General features: G+C 45.6%; 2 protein-coding genes across 8 annotated transcripts in view; one reads left to right on the forward strand and one right to left on the reverse strand.

Annotated features, from left to right (window-relative positions):
- Positions 1–6,408, forward strand: part of NINL (ninein like) — a 107,518-nt gene extending 101,110 nt beyond the window's left edge. For all 5 annotated transcript variants that reach the window (XM_079946565.1, XM_079946567.1, XM_079946569.1 and 2 more), the window contains 3 exons: positions 2,017–2,187; positions 3,441–3,554; positions 5,450–6,408. In XM_079946565.1, coding sequence (XP_079802691.1) covers positions 2,017–2,187; positions 3,441–3,554; positions 5,450–5,641 — 477 coding nt within the window. In that variant the 3' untranslated portion in view covers positions 5,642–6,408. The remainder of the gene's footprint in view (positions 1–2,016; positions 2,188–3,440; positions 3,555–5,449) is intronic.
- An 864-nt stretch (positions 6,409–7,272) lies between these two features.
- Positions 7,273–17,559, reverse strand: part of GINS1 (GINS complex subunit 1) — a gene marked incomplete at its 5' end in the record, with an annotated part of 28,692 nt that continues 18,405 nt past the window's right edge. For all 3 annotated transcript variants that reach the window (XM_079946241.1, XM_079946240.1, XM_079946239.1), the window contains one exon: positions 7,273–16,374. In XM_079946241.1, coding sequence (XP_079802367.1) covers positions 16,306–16,374 — 69 coding nt within the window. In that variant the 3' untranslated portion in view covers positions 7,273–16,305. The remainder of the gene's footprint in view (positions 16,375–17,559) is intronic.

Here is a 17,559-nt window from a genome sequence, read left to right on the forward strand (position 1 = left end):
CAGGTTCCCCAACTGGCCCCTGGCCTGACTCCTGGACTTGGCTGTGGTCACCTGGTGTGAACAGTCACTTCTCAGATGGCCCGGGGCTGCAGAGGGGTCGGTCTGGGTGCGGGACCCCCCACCGGGGCCTTATGAGGTGCTGTCAGGCTCCTGTGGGCTCAGCCCCCCGCCGTAAGCAGGCACTTTCCCCGAGGTGCCGCCACGTACTGGGGGCTCCCTTCTCTACTTTTAGTGCCAAAGGAACCTTGAGAAGTTGCCTGGGCTAGATTGAGCCTTTGAGGCTGAGGAGTTAGACCCATCTGCTGGCAGGAGGGCTGGGCTGCCGGAGGTCTCCGTGCCCGCTGGGCTGCCCAACATTCAGCTGCCGTCACGGCAGGAGATACTGCACTTAGGCAGGCTGCTGTGACATGAGCTGGCGTCCCCTTCTGTGCTTTAGACGAGGACCCCCATGAAACACACCTGTATGAAAGTGGAGAAGGGAAGTAAGGAGCTTCCAGGGCACCTAGGGACCCTCTGGGTGTGTGGAGGTGAGGTGCACACAGAGCCATGGGGGAGGGAGGGAGTGGTCACCGGTGCGCCATGAGTGGTTCCAAGGTCACAGGTCCAGCAGGGGAGCCAGGCGTCCAAGAGGGCACTTACAGGGGTGCCATGGACTGGGGCACCCGCACCGGCCTCTCCACGGCATGGGGTTCTCGAGGTACAGCAACCAGGCGCCCCCAGAAGAGCATACAGGTGGCTAGGCTTCTGAGGCCGGTGCCCAGGAGTTCTGAATATCACTTCCCCACATTCTGCCAGTCCAGCTTGGATTCAGGGCAGGAGGGGCTGCTGTCTGAGGGCATCCAGAACGCGAAGGCCCTGGCTTCCCGGCTGCAGTGGCCCCACTGCTCTTCTGCGGACGTCCCCCTCCTCACGTGGCAGTTGAGCAGGGCTCTCCGGAGGCAGCCCAGCCTGCACCCGCACCTCACTTCACAAGGAGGGGGCTCGGGGCACTCAGTCGGGCAGTGCTGATGTACCACCCAGCCAAGTGGAGAGCGGGTGGCGAGGAACCTGGGCAGGGGGTGTGAAGAGCACTTTCGGGTGGGTGGGGGCGCAGACATGGGCCAGAGTGACTGCAGAGTGACCATCTGAATCTCGAAAGTCGGGAGGAGGCTACATCTGGTGGAGGGTGTGTGGGAACTATCCTCCCCTCTCTTCATCCCAAAGAGCACGGTAGCTGCCCTGCTGGACCCGTGTGTATGGGTGTGTCTCTGGGGGGACCCGTCAGACACGCAGTGACACGGGACGGTGAGGGAAGTGGGGCTGCGGGCTCACAGCCTCGCCCTTGCCTGGCATGGCCAGCGCCCTCCTCTCCAGCCTGCCCTCGGCAGGACCCCTGGCAGAGCTGTTGCCTCTCCTGTCTGTGGGGTCTCAGGGAAGTTCTGTGTGTTCCAGACGAATCTGCCAGAGTCCAAGTGATAGAAGTGGTGTTGAGATCCGGCCTCCCAGGTGGTCCGTCAGGGGAAGTGGCCAGGCTCTGGACAGCTTGGTACCAACGCCCCAGTGGGTTCTGTGCCCAGGGAGCGGGTGCTGAGGTCCATCCACACCTGCTCTCAGCCCCTCGCTGATCACTGTGTAACCCACCTCTGGGACCCCGGCCGCAGCCAGGTGTCAGGAGCATGAACTCTTCACTTAGAGGAAGGTTGCCGTACACAGCTGGCGTGGGTCACAGTATTAAAGGAATTACACCCCAGTAATGTACCCGGAAGGTAAACATGACAGAAGGTTACGTAACCCGGCGGGAGGTCACGTGGAGGATTACAGGCAGGCCTTCCTGGCTCTCACTGTGCAGAAGTGCCAGCTGCATGGAGTCTGGGCGTCAGAATTCAGCTAAACGGGCTCTTTAGGAATCGTGGGTTTTGCTGCAGACACTTTCCTTGTGGGGTGACCTTAAAGGTAGGGATGCAGTCTTCTGTGCCTGGTAGTGACCCGGCAGCTCTGGGCAGTCACCCCAACACTGGGTGCCTTCTCCCCGGGCAGCTGTACGGGGCCACCACGAGGCTGAAGCTGGCCCAGTCCCAGCACGCCCACGCGGTCCAGCAGCTGCAGGAGCAGATGGAGCAGCTGGTGCCTCGGGGCCGCGTGGCTGAGCTGCAGCAGCTGCTGGAAGGGGAGCGGCAGGCGGCTCGGCAGCTCCAGGTGGAGGAATGGGTAAGTGAGGACAGGGGCCCGAGGGCCGGCTGAGGGTGACGGGGAGGGTAAGGTTGGCTCTCTGGTGACTTAGCCAAAAGCTGCCCAGGTGCCCAGGGGAAGATGGCCCCGCAGATGTCCCACTACGTGAGGACTGGTTTATGGAAGCTATGGGACCCAACTTTCCCTGAGAACTGGGGGGCGTTGAGCAGCTGACCCAGAAGGCACCCCAAAGCCCCCCAGTCTGTCTGCCGGGCTGCATGTGTCTGCAGCCAGCCACGCAGCCACACACACGGTCCCCGCTTCCAGGCCTGAAAGATGGTGCTAGAGGGGCCGCGGGGCCGCGAGGGAGGTGATGGGCAGGGTCCCTGCCTGTGTAGCCCTGTGAGGGTACAGGCAGGTGCAAAGGTCCTGAGGTGGGCTGTGCTCGGCATGTTTAAAGGTAGCCAGGGAGTGGGGGGCGGTTGGACAAGAGGTCAGCACAGTGACAGCACAGACTTGGGGAGCCCGGCTGTGTGCCAGGTGCTGCCCTAGGCATCTAGGCACATAGAAGCAGAGTCTCAGCCTCAAAGGGCAGCAGGACAGTGGCTCAGAGCACGCACTGCAGGGATCTGGAGCCTGGCTGCACCACCCCAGCCGAGTGACCTCAGGCCAGTTAACCTCTCTGTGCTTCCGTTTCTGTCAACTTCTGGTGGCAGTGGTTCCCACCTCAAAGCACCCTCTCAGGCACCAGTGAGTGAGCACCTTAAAGTGTAAGCCTGCGGGGCACATCTTGGTCCTCAGAGTTCGTGAGGTGGGGGGGGTGGGGGGGGCCAGAGGGTGAGGCACCTTCACGAGGGAGGAACTGGCGCAAGCCTGCAAAGGTGGGTGAAATTCGACGTTTGTAAAACAAATTCTAATGAAGACTAGCCTTTCAGCATTCTGCAAAAACGTTATGCTGGAGAGACAGTTAAGCTGTGAGAGATTATTGACAAAACAAAGAAATTTAGTCAAATCCTTTAGAAAGACTAACGTGTTTGGGGAAACTCACCTTTGAGTCATTTAGGACTCAAAGAACAAATCCTAGCACAAAGCAGTCTGCTGATCTGCTTAGACTGCAATGAGAAATGCAGCTTTGTGGCTTGTGAGACATTTCTAACCATCCCTCTAGGGATGAAAGGTTATCCACACACTCAGATTTGCACACTTCAGCTAATTTCCATTCTAAAGTAAATAAACCCGTGATGATTCTTTTTAAAATGTACAGTGTTCGTCTCTAACCTCCTTTTGTGCAGGAAGCACATGAAAAACAGCTGAAAGCCGCAGAAGAGCGGGTGGAGGAGGTGGAAATGATTTTGAAGAACGTGGAAGCGCTCCTCCAAGAGAAAGTGCGTGAGCTGAAAGAGCAGGTGAGTGATGACGCCTCGTTTGGGCATTCAAGTAGCTGATCAGGGAGACATTACCCAAGAGAACCCCATGTCCTGTGGAATCGCTGAGAGGGGGAGAGGGGAGAGAGAGGCCATTGCTGCCCTAAAAGTTCTACTTGGAGCTACAGGAAATGAAACATGAGAATCTGTAGAAATACTTTTCTTACATAGCAGTCAAGTATGGTTCATCTGCGGCATCCGGAGCTGCAGGTCCCCGGGCAGCGTCACTCTGTGCAGGCCACCGGCTCCTGACCACCCCCGCATCTCTGCAGCCCCTCCCCTGCCGGCACTGCCATCCTCCCACCCTCTCTGTCCCTGGTCCTCACGTTCCTTCCCAGCAGTCAGACTCGGTGACTCCCGCAGTCACTCCTGGCAAAACCTCAACCCAAACCCCAGGTGAATCCTGAGGCTCCTGCACGTGGAGGTGCCAGGGTGGCCGGGGAGCTGTCCCAACTACACCCTCGCCCCCACTGCCCTCTCCAGTGGGCCCTTTCCCTCCTGTCTCTGACCTCCAGCACCTCTCCCCTCAGCTGTGCTCTGTGCTTGTTTCACTGGAAGACCAGAAGTGCCCAAAGAAATGCATGTGCCCGTGTCCCCTCCCCGCTGCCCCAGCCCTTCCCTCCTCTGGAGCCTTGTCTCAACACCACCTTCCAGAGCCCTGGTCCTACCAGCTCTCTGCTCCTCTTTACAGGAGTCCTTCAGAGCTGTCTGTGCCCTCACCTGCCCGCCCAAGTCCAAAACCTTGGAGTCCTGATGGACCCCTTCCCATCTCATCCTTCAGCGTGGGATACAGAGCCCCCATCTCTTGGGTCCTAACAGCTGGTGTCCTTGTTTCCTTTGATGTGCTTTCAGCGGCAACAGTCACCTTCAAATGTGACGGAGGTGTTGGCCCTCCTCCGCTCAGAAACCTCCAGTCTTTCCACATCCCTCAGAGTAAAAGGCAGTTTTTACAGTGGTCTTCAAGGTTCTGCAGGACCTATTCCCCTCCCCTTGGCCCCCTGCCCAGCCAGCATGGCAGCTCTGACTTCCTCACAGGCCTCCTGGCCATTCCTGTCATCCCCACATGTGCCAGCTCTGCGTGGAATGTTCATGCCGGACAGCCTCGCTGACTTACCCGGTGCTTTATTCAGCTCTCCGTCCAAATGTCAACGTACAGAGAAGCCCTCTCTGTTCACCTCAGTCTCAGCTGTGCGTCCCCTCCTGGGTTTTCTGTTAGCAGGTCCCACCACCCAACACTGGTCCACCACCAGTCCCACCACCCAAAACTGCGAGCTTGGTTCTGGTCTGTCTCCTTCCATTGGAATACATGCCCTGTGAGAGCAGGGCTGTTGCTAGGGCAGCACCTGGCCAACGGAGCTGCCCAGTTAACTACTTGAGTGAATGTATGTAGTGCTGACTCACGAAGCGCAAATCTGGGACCCCTGTGTCTTAGCATCCTGACTAGTGTGGCCTGTGTCCCCATCACTGAAGCCTCTACAGCTGCTGTGTGTGTGGTGACCACAGTGCCTCATTGTGTCCTGGGTGACGGGATGGGCCTGCAGAGCACACTGAGATGAGCCAAACATTTTGGGTACTCTTGACAATTTCCTTCCTTTTTGAGGCCTACAGATTTTGGTCTTTTTGTCTTCATTTTATGGTAAAAATCAATTTGTGCAAAATTGGCTTAAGTTTTCTCTACCACATAGTTCATGAGATTCTCAATTTCCTCTCTCCCGCCAGGATAACAAAAATTGTCATTACATCCAATGTTTGCTTCCAATTTGTTAAGAATCCCCAAACTGTGGTTTGAACAACGTGGAAGACTGGGAGGGGCAAGCTGGTAGCGTGGCATTTCTGCATTAGATTCACAGTGCAGTGTGGCTTTCTCCCCTGTCCAGTTTGAAAAGAATACACGATCCGATTTGCTGCTCAAGGAGCTCTATGTGGAAAATGCTCACCTAACGAAAGCGCTTCAGGTCACTGAAGAGAAGCAACGAGGTGCTGAGAAAAAATCCCGATTCTTGGAAGAAAGAGTTAGAGCTCTCAACAAACTACTCAGTAAGATCGCTTCAGCATCTCTCTCTGTGTAGACTGCTTTTCTTCCTGGAGTTCATTTTCAAAGAACATCTTTTAAAAGTAAACCACTGTGATGCTGTAACTTCTATGGCTCATTGGCCACACACCCCTGGACAGATGAGGATTATGACTCTCTGTTCGCCCCACAAGCATTTAATGAAGGTCGACTATGTGCCAGATGCTGGGGAAACAGACATGTTGGAAAAGACTATATATTTTTTTAGTGGTCCCTACGTAAAATTCCTAAATTTGCTGCTTACTAGTGGAACAGGTTATGGGGGCTCTCAGCAAGGTAAATGGTAAAATAGTTTTAATGTTTGACTTCTGACCTTGGCTACAGAGACTAAAATGCAAAGTCAGGGCTCTGCAGTTCTGCCATTTCACTGTTGCTGCTCTGGTTGAGTCACTGGCATTCTCCATAGTGGGTGGATACAGACACTCCAGAAATGCTTCACTTCCTGTGACTGTCAACTGGCGATGAGGGGTAGAGGAGGGGAAGCCCCTTTGTTGGGGTCAGCTCCACTGCAGGGATGTTTGGACAGTGCTTGTTATTTTAGGGCTGTGGACTCAGGGAGGATGGTTTCTATTGTGAATGCAATCTTTTCCTCATTGAAGTGTCATCACACTGGAAAGTATATTATATGTAAAAAAAAAAAAAAAGTATAGTTTTATATCCAAAATATACATAAATTATGGCCATTTGGTTTATCAGAGTAAACTACTGTAATATGAAGAGTCACTGTATTTGCAATAAAAGTTCTTTTCTATTAAAATTGATTTCTAAGTGTTTTTTTGTTGTTATTTATTTTTGGCTGCATTGGGTCTTCATTGCTGTGCTTGGGCTTTCTCTAGTTGTGTCGAGCAGGGGCTACTCTTCACTGTGGTGAGTGGGCTTCTCATTGCGGTGGCTTCTCTTGTTGCGGAGCACAGGCTCTAGGCTCTTGGGCTTCAGTAGTGGTGGCGCACGGGCTCAGTAGTTGTGGTTTGCGGGCTCTAGAGTACAGGCTCAGTAGTTGTGGCGCGCAGGCTTAGTTGCTCCACGGCATGTGGGATCTTCCCAGACCAGGGCTCGAACCTGTGTCCTCTGCGTTGGCAGGCGGATTCTTAACCAGTGCGCCACCAGGGAAGCCCCTAAGTATTTTTTAAACTATAAAATATTTCAAAGATATAGAAAAACAGTTTCATAAGAAACATTCATATGTATTACATAAACATTCAGATGTATTAAAAACATTGTTACAACATTTTGGATAAAAGCGCAGTCCCTGTTCTACTGCATTCAACCTTCCTGGAGGCAACTGCTGTCCTGAAGCTGCTGCACCTCCCCACTATCTGTCTGTACAGTCATTGTACATGCTTGAATGCGAAAAACCCTAAACCACTGGAATAGATGGAAAGATCAGATCCTGGATAGGAGGACTCAACACTATAAAGTGGGTTCTTGTATCCACGCACCTGTGGTCAATTAATCTATGACAAAGGAGGCAAGGATACACAATGGGGAAAAGTGGTGCTGAGAAAACTGGACAGCTACATGTAAGAGAATGAAATTAGAACACTCTCTAACACCATACACAAAAATAAACTCAAAACGGATCAAAGACCTAAATGTAAGGCCAGAGAGAAAAAACTCTTAAGAGGAAAACATAGGCAGAACACTCTTAGGGAATTCCCTGGTGGTCCAGTGGTTAAGACTTAGCTCTTTCACTGCCATGGGCCCTGGGCTCGATCCCTGGTCGGGGAACTAAGATCCCACAAGCAGCACAGCACAGCCAAAAAATAAATTAAAAAAGCAAAACAAAACAACGCTCTTTGACATAAATCGCAGCAATATCTTTTTTGATCCACCTCCTAGAGTAATGAAAATAAAAACAAAAATAAACAAATGGGACCTAATGAAACTTAAAAACCTTTTGCACAGCAAAAGAAACTTTAAAACAAAAAGACAACCCACAGAAAGGGAGAAAATATTTGCAAACAAAGTGACCAACAAGGGATAATCTCCAAAATACACAAACAGCTCATGCAGCTCTACGTCAAAAAAAACACAACCCAATCAAGAAATGGGCAAAAGATCTAAATAGACATTTTTCCAAAGAAGATATACAGATGGCCAAAAAGCAAATGAAAAGATGTTTCACATCACTAATTATCAGAGAAATGCAAATCAAAACTACAGTGAGTTATCACCTCACACCAGTCAGAATGGCCATCATCAAAAAGTCCACAAATGATAAATGCTGGTGAAGGTGTGGAAAAAAAGGAACCTTCCCACACTGTTGGTAGGACTGTAAATTGGTACAAGCCTATGGAGAATAGTACGGAGGTTCCTTAAAAAACTGAAAATAGAACTACCATATGATCTAGCAATCACACTCCTGGGCATATATCCGGAGAAAACCATAATTTGAAAAGATACACGCACCCCAACGCAGCACTATTTACAATAGCCAGGACATGGAAGCAACCTAAATGTCCATGAACAGAGGAATGGATAAAGAAGACGTGGTACATATATACAACGGTATATTACTCAGCCATAAGGAAGAACAAATAATGCCGTTTGCAGCAACAAGGATGGACCTAGAGATTATCATACAAAGTGAAGTAAATCAGAGAAACACAAACATTATGATATCATTCATATGTGGAATCTAATTTTAAAAATGATACAAATTCTGTTTACAAAACAGAAACAGACTCAGATTTTGAAAACAAACATATGGTTACCAAAGGGGAAATGTGGGGGGGGGGGGTGGAGAGATAAATTAGGAGCTTGGGATTAACATACACACACTACTATACATAAAATAGATAACGAACAAGGACCTACTGTATAGCACAGGGAACTCTATTCAATATTCTGTAATAACCTATATGGGTAAAGAATCTGAAAAAGAATGAATATATGTATATGTATAAATGAATCACTTTGCTGTACACCTAAAACTAACACAACATTGTAAATCAACTCTACTCCACTAAATTAAAAAAAAAAAATGTAGGTTCTTCTAAATTAGAATTTAAGACCAGAATGACATCTGGAATATCCCAAATATTTGGAAACTGAAATTACCCACAAAGCAATGAAGAAATTAGAACATATTTTGAATTAACTGAAAATGAAAACATTAAAATTTGTGGGGGTGGAGTAAAAGTGGTACTTAGGGGAATATTCATAGCACTAAGTAACTGCATCATAAAAAAAAGGTCTGAAATCAGTGACCTCAGCTACCACCTTAGAAAAAGAGACAATTAAACCCAAAGTAAGCAGAAGGAAGGAAATAATAAACATCACTAGGAATAAGGAATAGAAGAACAGAGGTTGGCAAACTTCATGCTGTATGTGAAAGCTAGCTCCATGGCCTGCTTTTGTGCTACAACTGAGCACTGAGCAGCTGTAACAGAGACTATGTGGACTGCAGTCTAAAATAAAGTTTGATGACCCTAATAAACTAAAAGACAAAAACTCTATGATCATCTCAACAGATGCAGAAAAGGATATGACAAAATCCAACATCCATTCCTGATAAAAACTCTCAGTGAACCAGGAATAGAAGGGAACTTCCTTAACCAGATAATGGGCATCTACAAAAAACTCAGAGTTATGTTATACTTAATGGTAAAAGACTGAGTGCTTTCCACCTAAGATCAGGAACAAGATAGGGACTTCTGTTCAAACCACTTTTATCCGGTACTCTCCTAAAGGTTCTAACTAGTCCAGTTAGGCAAGAAAAAGAAATAAAAGGCATCTAGATTAGAAAGGAAGGAATAAAACTTTTGATTCACAGAAAACATGACCATGGCGTAGAAGACTTGATATAATTTACAAAAAAGCTATTAGAATTAAAAAGTGAGTTTAGCAAGGATGCAGGGCACAAGTTCAATATCAATTGTATTTCTATTTATAAACAATTAGAATTTGAAATTCAACAATACCATTTACAACAGCATCAAAACTATGAAATGCTGGCAAGAGATATGATAGACCTGTATACTGAAAACTACAAAATATTGCTGAGAGAAAAGGAAGAAGACAAAAATAGCTGGGCTGTTTATGGGCTGAAAGGTTCAATATTGTTAAGATGTCAGTTCTTCCCAAATTGATACACAGATTCAATGCAGTTCCAAACAAAATGCTACCAGGTCTGTTTTTGGCAGAAACTGACAAGCTGACCCTAAATTTCATATGAAAAGCAAAGGACTTAGCACAGCCAAGACAAATAAGAAAAAGTAGAAATTTGGAGCAAACTAGATACTATCTATTTCTAGAACTATTCTAATCACCGACCTCAGCTTCCACCCTAAATAACTAGAAAAAGAAGAAATTAACCCCAAAGTAAACAGACAGAAGGAAATCATGAAGATCACTACAGAGGTCAAGGAATAGAACAGGGGTGGGCAAACTCCATGCTGTGGGTGAAGCCCAGCCCCAAGGCCTGCTTTGTGAATAGACTGCTTGGCACAGCAAACCATTCACTTGTGTACTGTGAGGACAAAGGTACTACAGCAGTTGAATATCCATATACCATCCCCACACCCCTGCCGTGACCTTGGAATCCACACCTTACACCATATACAAAAATTAACTCAAAATGGATCATAAAGTTAAGTGTAAAACCTAAAAGTTTCCTTCTAGATGAAGGAAAAAAATTTTTGTAACCTTGGGCTGGAAAAAAATTTCTTAGATATGACTCCAAAAGCATAAAAAAACACGAATAAATTTGATTTTATCAAAACCAAAAATGTCTACTTTTCAAAAGATTCTGTTAAGGGACTTCCCTGGTGGTCCAGTGGGTAAGACTCTGTGCTCCCAATGCAGGGGGCCTGGGTTTGATCCCTGGTCAGGGAGTTAGATCCCGCATGCATGCCGCAACGAAAAAGTCCGCATGCTGCAACCAAAGATCCAGCATGCTTCAATTAAGACCTGGCGCAGCCAAACTAAATAAATAAATAATTTAAAAAGAAAAAAAAAAGGCGGGGCTTCCCGGGTGGCGCAGTGGTTGAGAGTCCACCTGCCGATGCAGGGGACACAGGTTCGTGCCCCGGTCTGGGAGGATCCCACATGCTGCGGAGTGGCTGGGCCTGTGAGCCATGGCTGCTGAGCTTGCGCGCCCGGAGCCTGTGCTCTGCAGCGGGAGAGGCCACAACAGTGAGAGGCCCACGTACCGCAAAAAAAAAAAGAATAGACAGACAAGCCACAAACTGGGAGAAAAATCTTTGCAAAGCATATATCTCATAAAGGACTTATATCCAGAATATATAAATAACTCCCAAAACTCAATAAGAAAACAACCTAGTTTTTTAACAAATGGACAAAGATTTAGACAAACTCACCAACGAAAGATATACACATTCCAAATAATCACATGTAAAGATACTCAACATCATTAGTCATTAGGGAAATGCAAATTAAAATCTTAACAAGATAGTACTACACGCCTGTTAGAATGGGTAAAATTTAAAAGGCTAATCGTAGCAAGTGTTGGAGAGGATGCAGAAGAACTGGAATTCATACACTGCTGGTGTGAATGCAAAATGCACAACAACCCTGGAGGAGTTTGGAAGTTTCTTAAAAAGTTAAAATCATACCTACAGTATGACCCAGCCATTTTACTCCTAGTTATTTCCCTCAGAGGAAAGGAAATACTTGTCCATAAAAGACTTGTACGCAAATGTTCCTGGCACCTTTTTTGTAACAGCCCCAAACTGGGAATAACACACTATTAGCAAAGAGGGTAGGGGGGAGTGACTCTCATTATTTCTGGTGGTAGGACAAACTTTAATTCCTACATATTGTGGCAAAAGCCATCAAAATTATAACTGTCCTACAGACAAAGCTGTATATGTATAGAATGATATATGTACAAGGTTACTCACATAGGTTTGTCTATAATAGCAAAAGGATGGAAACTGTTCAAGTGTCCATCAATAGAGCAATAGATTTTTTTCTCAAAGGTATTTAACAACCTCTATTAGTTTGCAGGGGTTGCCAAAACAAAATATTACAGACTGGGTGTCTTAAAAAAAAGAAATTTATTTTCTTACAGTTCTGGAGGAAATCCAAGGTTATTAGCAAGTTTGTTTTTCCTGAGGCCTCTGTCCTTGACTTGCAGATGGCTGCTTTCTTTGCTATTACATGTTGTACTATATGAAAATATTGTTTTTTCTAAAGTTACAAAATAGAATAAATTCAACTCATCCAAAACTACTATCAATTGTGAAAAGCAAAAGATCATCTGAAATCATCTGAAACCTACATCTTCCTCCTCTAAATCCTAAAAGATTAATGCATTATCATCACAGATACTTCTTTTAGTTACATAAAACAAAAAAGGGAAGACAGATACATATTAGGAATGACCATATGTAGAGAAAAGAAAACAATTCCTTAAAACATTTCGAAATATAGAATAAAATATTTAGAAAAACATGATTAACTGAAATTTACTTAAGAAAAAGTAGAAAACTTGACCATAAACTAAAGAAAATAAAAAATTCATCAAAGATCAACATCTCTCTCCAAAGAAGACTCATACTGAGATGGTTCTATAGGTATTAATGCTATTTTAAAAGGTACATTTCTATTAGAAATAGATAAAGTAATAAGCACCACTAAAAAGAGACACCAGAACACTGACACCCCATCTGACTGTGGGCCTCTCATTCTGCCTTCATGTGGTTCACGTGGCCTCTTCACTGAATCTGGGTGCCTATGACTGTATTAATTGACTGGATTTGGCAGAAATGGTACTAGTTCAGTACTAGGACTAGCCCTTCAGAAAACTAGCAGCGGGACTTCCCTCGTGGCACAGTGGTTAAGAATCTGCCTGCCAAAGCAGAGGACACAGGTTTGAGCCCTGGTCCGGGAAGATCCCACATGCCTTGGAGCAAATAAGCCTGTGTGCCACAACTACTGAGCCTGCGCTCTAGAGCCCGCAAGCCACAACTACTGAGCCCACGTGCCACAACTACTGAAGCCCGCATGCCTAGAGCCCGTGCTCCACAACAAGAGAAGCCACCGCAATGAGAAGCCAGCACACCGCAACAAAGGGTAGCCTCTGCTCGCCGCAACTAGAGAAAGCCCGCACGCAGCAACAAAGATCCAACACAGCCAAAAAAAAAATTTTTTTTAAAAACAATGTAAAAAATTTAAAAAAAAAAAAGAAAGAAAGAAAACTAGCAGCACCCACATCCACCCTCTTAACACTGCAGGTGTCCTAAGCTGCCAGGTGAGAAGCCCAGCCAGCTTGCTGGAGAGAACCACGGGAGAGGCCCACATGGAGACCAGAGGCCAAGCCATCCTGGCCAAGCCACCACCTGAATGCAACTGTATCAGGGACACAAAGCAAGATCTCCAGAACCTCCCAGCTGAGCCCACTCAACCCACAGAACTGGGAGAACTAATAAAATGGTGTCATTTAAAGCCACTGTGTTCAGATGGCTGTTTCATAGGAACAGATTATTGAAAACACTGACGAAGTATAGACACATATGTGAAGACACACACGTTTCCCTCTTCCCAAACACTATAAACCAGCATCACTCACAGTTGCAAAATTCCACAATAAAATAACACCAAATCAAATCCTGCAGTTCACTGGTTAACACATCACAGCCAAGAAGAATGTTAAAAATGGAATGCAAGATAGTTCAACAATAAAATTCTATATATATAATTCATAAACTTTAAGGAGTTAAGTGAGAAATCATATATGATCATCACTTAAGTTCCCCAAGTGTACTTGGAAAAATCATGTTTGTTAACTACCACTGTTTTGTTTTATTATGGTATTAAATTTATTTTGAGGTTTCAAGTTGCACTGGCCACAAGTTTTGGTAGTTTTCCTGGAGAAGTATGGGATAGATTAAGAAGACTGTGGCATTCCAGTCAAGTCAGGAAAAAGATAAGTTGTTAGCTATTACCAGCAGTAGTCAACATTTTCCTGACAGTTCTAGACAACAATATCAATGTGAAAAAGAAATGAGTTTATATAGGAATGTGGCCAAATCATCATAATTTACAGCTTTTTTTTTTTTGAATTTTTTTTTAAATTTATTTATTTATTTTTGGCTGTGTTGGGTCTTCGTTTATGTGCGAGGGCTTTCTCTAGTTGCGGCAAGCGGAGGCCACTCTTCATCGCGGTGCACGGGCCTCTCACTATCGTGGCCTCTCTTGTTGTGGAGCACAGGCTCCAGACGCGCAGGCTCAGCAGCTGTGGCTCACGGGCCCAGTCGCTCCGTGGCATGTGGGATCCTCCCAGACCAGGGCTCGAACCCGTGTCCCCTGCATCAGCAGGCGGACTCTCAACCACTGCGCCACCAGGGAAGCCCATTTACAGCTTTTTTATATGTATCAGCCAAAACCAATTAGAAAATATAATAGAAAAGAAGATTCCATTCATATTAGAAACAAAAACTAGAAAGTAATTGGGCAAGCACTAAAAAGAAATGGGATTGCACTTATATCCGTAACCAGTTAACGGTGGACACGCTGGATGGTGGTATTCATTTTTTACACTGTATTTTTTTTTTACCTTTTTAACTGTGCATATATTACCGCTATAATAAGAAAAAAACCATATATTTAAAAATTCTAGCCACAATTCTAGAGCCAGTCAACATAAATCAATAAAACCTACAAAATTTTAACTTTTCAACAAGCATACATTCACTTCAAATAAGGAATATACTTATTATTTTATTCTGGGAATTAAACAGAAAAGTACAACATATATCAATAATTTACATACAGGAATGATGCTGGGTTGGCAACAGGGCAATGGCCTTCATTGCTGTCTGTCCTCACGGCTGATTCACACGGACTCTGGGATCACCTGAACATGGTTCCACACGCTTGGAAGAGCAAAATGCAAGGGAAGGAAGTGACCACTGATGGACAGTTAAAACTGTCATCCATCCCATTCACTAGGGAAATATTCCATATTGTTTATTGCCAGAGATTCAGATGAAAATCTGATGTGGCTACGAACCGATGGGAGGACTTATTTCTAAAAATGAGGGAATTCCCTGGCAGTACAGTGGTTTGGACTCTGTGCTTTCACTGCTGAGGGCATGGGTTCAGTCCCTGGTCGGGAAAGTAAGATCCTGCAAGCCGAGTGGCGCGGCCATAAAAATACATAAACAAAAACAAACAGTCTGTCAAGGGCTGCCTACTGACCTAAGTACGTGTGTTGTGAAAATATGCAGATCCACATCCTAGGTAGAGCCTCTCTATAGCTTGATTTCTTGAGTATAACTTTGGCCAGAAACATTCGCCTGTTTAAGAAATAAACTGCACAGAGAGTGTCAGGTACTGTGTTTATCTGGATTTTAAATTTGAATGCCTGAGATTACAGCCCAGCATCATTCCTATACGTAAATTATTGATATATGTTGTACTTTTCTGTTTAATTCCCAGAATAAAATAATAAGTATATTCCTTATTTGAAGTGAATGTATACTAGTTGAAAAGTTAAAATTTTGTAGGTTTTATTGATTTATGTTGACTGGCTCTAGTCACTGGTCATGGAGGGGCTGGTGCGGAAAGGCCACTGACCACCAGGCAAGACCACTCTGTGCCTCTCCGATCTACCATTTTCAGTTTATCAGGCAACAGAAACTGCGCTCCACTTAGCTGACCAGCTCTTCATGTGACTTTCTGGTCACTGTGACTGTTGGGGGGAAACTGCACAAAGTTCCTTTCCTAGCCCCAATTTCAATTTCCCTTTCCAAAGGGGAGATCCTGGTGCTCACCCCACAAGCTCGCAGACACGCATGACCTAGATCAGCCACCACTGCTGGAAATGGGCAAAATCCATTGTGTCCTTCCTTTCTTCCTTAACAGCCAGGTGATAAGTTAACATGTTATTGAACATTAAATATGCTGAAAATTTTATAGGCCATCAGCTCCACCTGCCCATGTGATTTAGAAACAGGAATTGCAGAAATTCAGCTCCCTGGCTTGCACAATGCACACTTCCAGCAACACAAGATGCACAAGGACCTCCTATCTCCCTATACAGCCAGGTGGAACTTCCTCATTGTTTAAAAGAGATTAAAATGTAATATTGATAATTTACTTTCATTAAACAAAAACACACTATAGTATTTTGGGAACTGTATATAGTATTTTGGGAATTGTAGGAATGTTGTGATTACAGATACAACGTACCACACAAAGGGGAGAATCCTGTACAATAGAAAAATAAACCACTTCCACCTTGTGAGCACAGAATGAGAAGATGGCGGTGTATGAACTAGGAAGCACTCTCTTTAGGCACAGAATCTGCTAGAGTCTTGATCCTGGACTTCCCTCTAGACCTGTGGACAGCAGATTGGATATGTGGAGTCTCTGTATGGCAAGAATTCAAACTCTCTATTGAGAACTGATGCTTCAAAAGGCAAGCATACAACATAGATTCAAAAATATGTTTACCATAAAAGGTTATAGAATTATATTTGGAAATTAAATAAAAGAGAAACTAAGGTTCAAATGAAAGAAAAGAAAAAGAAAAACAAACCATACTCCTTGGCCAAGCATTCCTGGTTAAAGTAAGTCTAAATTTTAAAACCAAAAAGTGGTGGGCCTGGGGGAGGTGGAGAGGGAGATGGAGAAGTGTCCTTGGTTGAGTCCAGCCTCGAACGGGGGAAGCCTTGGCAGCCATCTGGCGAGAGGTCACGACAGCACGTGCTCCAGGATGCCCTGTCTAATCAGCTGCTCACACTTCCACCGAGGTAGAAAGTGCTGAGGGAAGAGGGGAAGGAAGAAAAAGGAATGAAAAGAATGTTAAATTACACGATGCATCATTAAAAAGCAGCAACGCATTATATATATATTTCAAACTCCACCAGCTAAGTGGTTAAAAGCTAAACTTAAGTATTTTTGCTATTTTAATCAACTGAAATGGATGTCACCTAGAGCTGTACTGAAATCTGAATTTTATAAACAAATTCACGTTTTGCTTAAGTTAAATTTAACTAAAGAGTTTTGAATTCTAGTAGGTATTTTCCTTAATGTTTGCATTTTAAAATTTATGCACAGGGGCTTCCCTGGTGGCGCAGTGGTTGGGAGTCCGCCTGCCGATGCGGGGGGCGCGGATTCGTGCCCTGGTCGGGGGGATCCCACGTGCCGCGCAGCGGCTGGGCCCATGAGCCATGGCCGCTGAGCCTGCACATCCGGAGCCTGTGCTCCGCAACGGGAGAGGCCAGAACAATGAGAGGCCCGTGTAACGCGAAAAAAAAAATTTATGCACAGAAAACCCAGGTAGGTGAGATTTGGGGCACTGGATCACCAGTGGTACAGCAACAGCTCATTAGGAAGGCAAACGGAAGGAGTGTCTTCTCCATTAAACCTTTTCTAGGATCTGAGTCTGAACAGTCATTCTTCTACTAACTGCAACTCTTCTCCCATATTTTCCAAGGATTAAAAGTCATTGTAACCTATGACATGGGTGCTGGTCACACGCTGTGTGTGAGGATGCCAGTGCCTGGCTAAGGCTCATCCTCAACGTCTCCTGAGAGGACACTGCTCTCGTTCTGAGGTGGAAAGGAGTCTCCTTGTCTGATTCCCTCTCAAAACACCAGGGCTTAAAACAAAAGTGAACATTTAGTAAACTCTGGAGCGGGGAGGTGCTGGAGGTGAGGCAGGAAGACTTTCCAAGCTCACAAGTGACCAAAGAAATCTCAAAGACGAGACAGAGATACTTGGGTAAAAACAAGAAACAGTACATTAGAAAGTGCAGTGTAGGTAACCCTAGAAAGTAACTGAAGGAGAGAGTATGCAAAGTATTCAAGGAAGCGGAAAGGTCTCAGGTGAGACCCATGACCAAAGAAACTCCTCCAAACCAGTCCTGAAGACCCATGGGCCAAGGACTGTTGTCTAATTTAACCGAATTTTTAAAAAGCCTTAAGAATATAAAATGTAAAAAAA

The sequence above is a fragment of the Stenella coeruleoalba genome, assembly GCF_951394435.1.
Source record: "Stenella coeruleoalba genome assembly, chromosome: 15".
Lineage (NCBI taxonomy): Eukaryota > Metazoa > Chordata > Mammalia > Artiodactyla > Delphinidae > Stenella > Stenella coeruleoalba.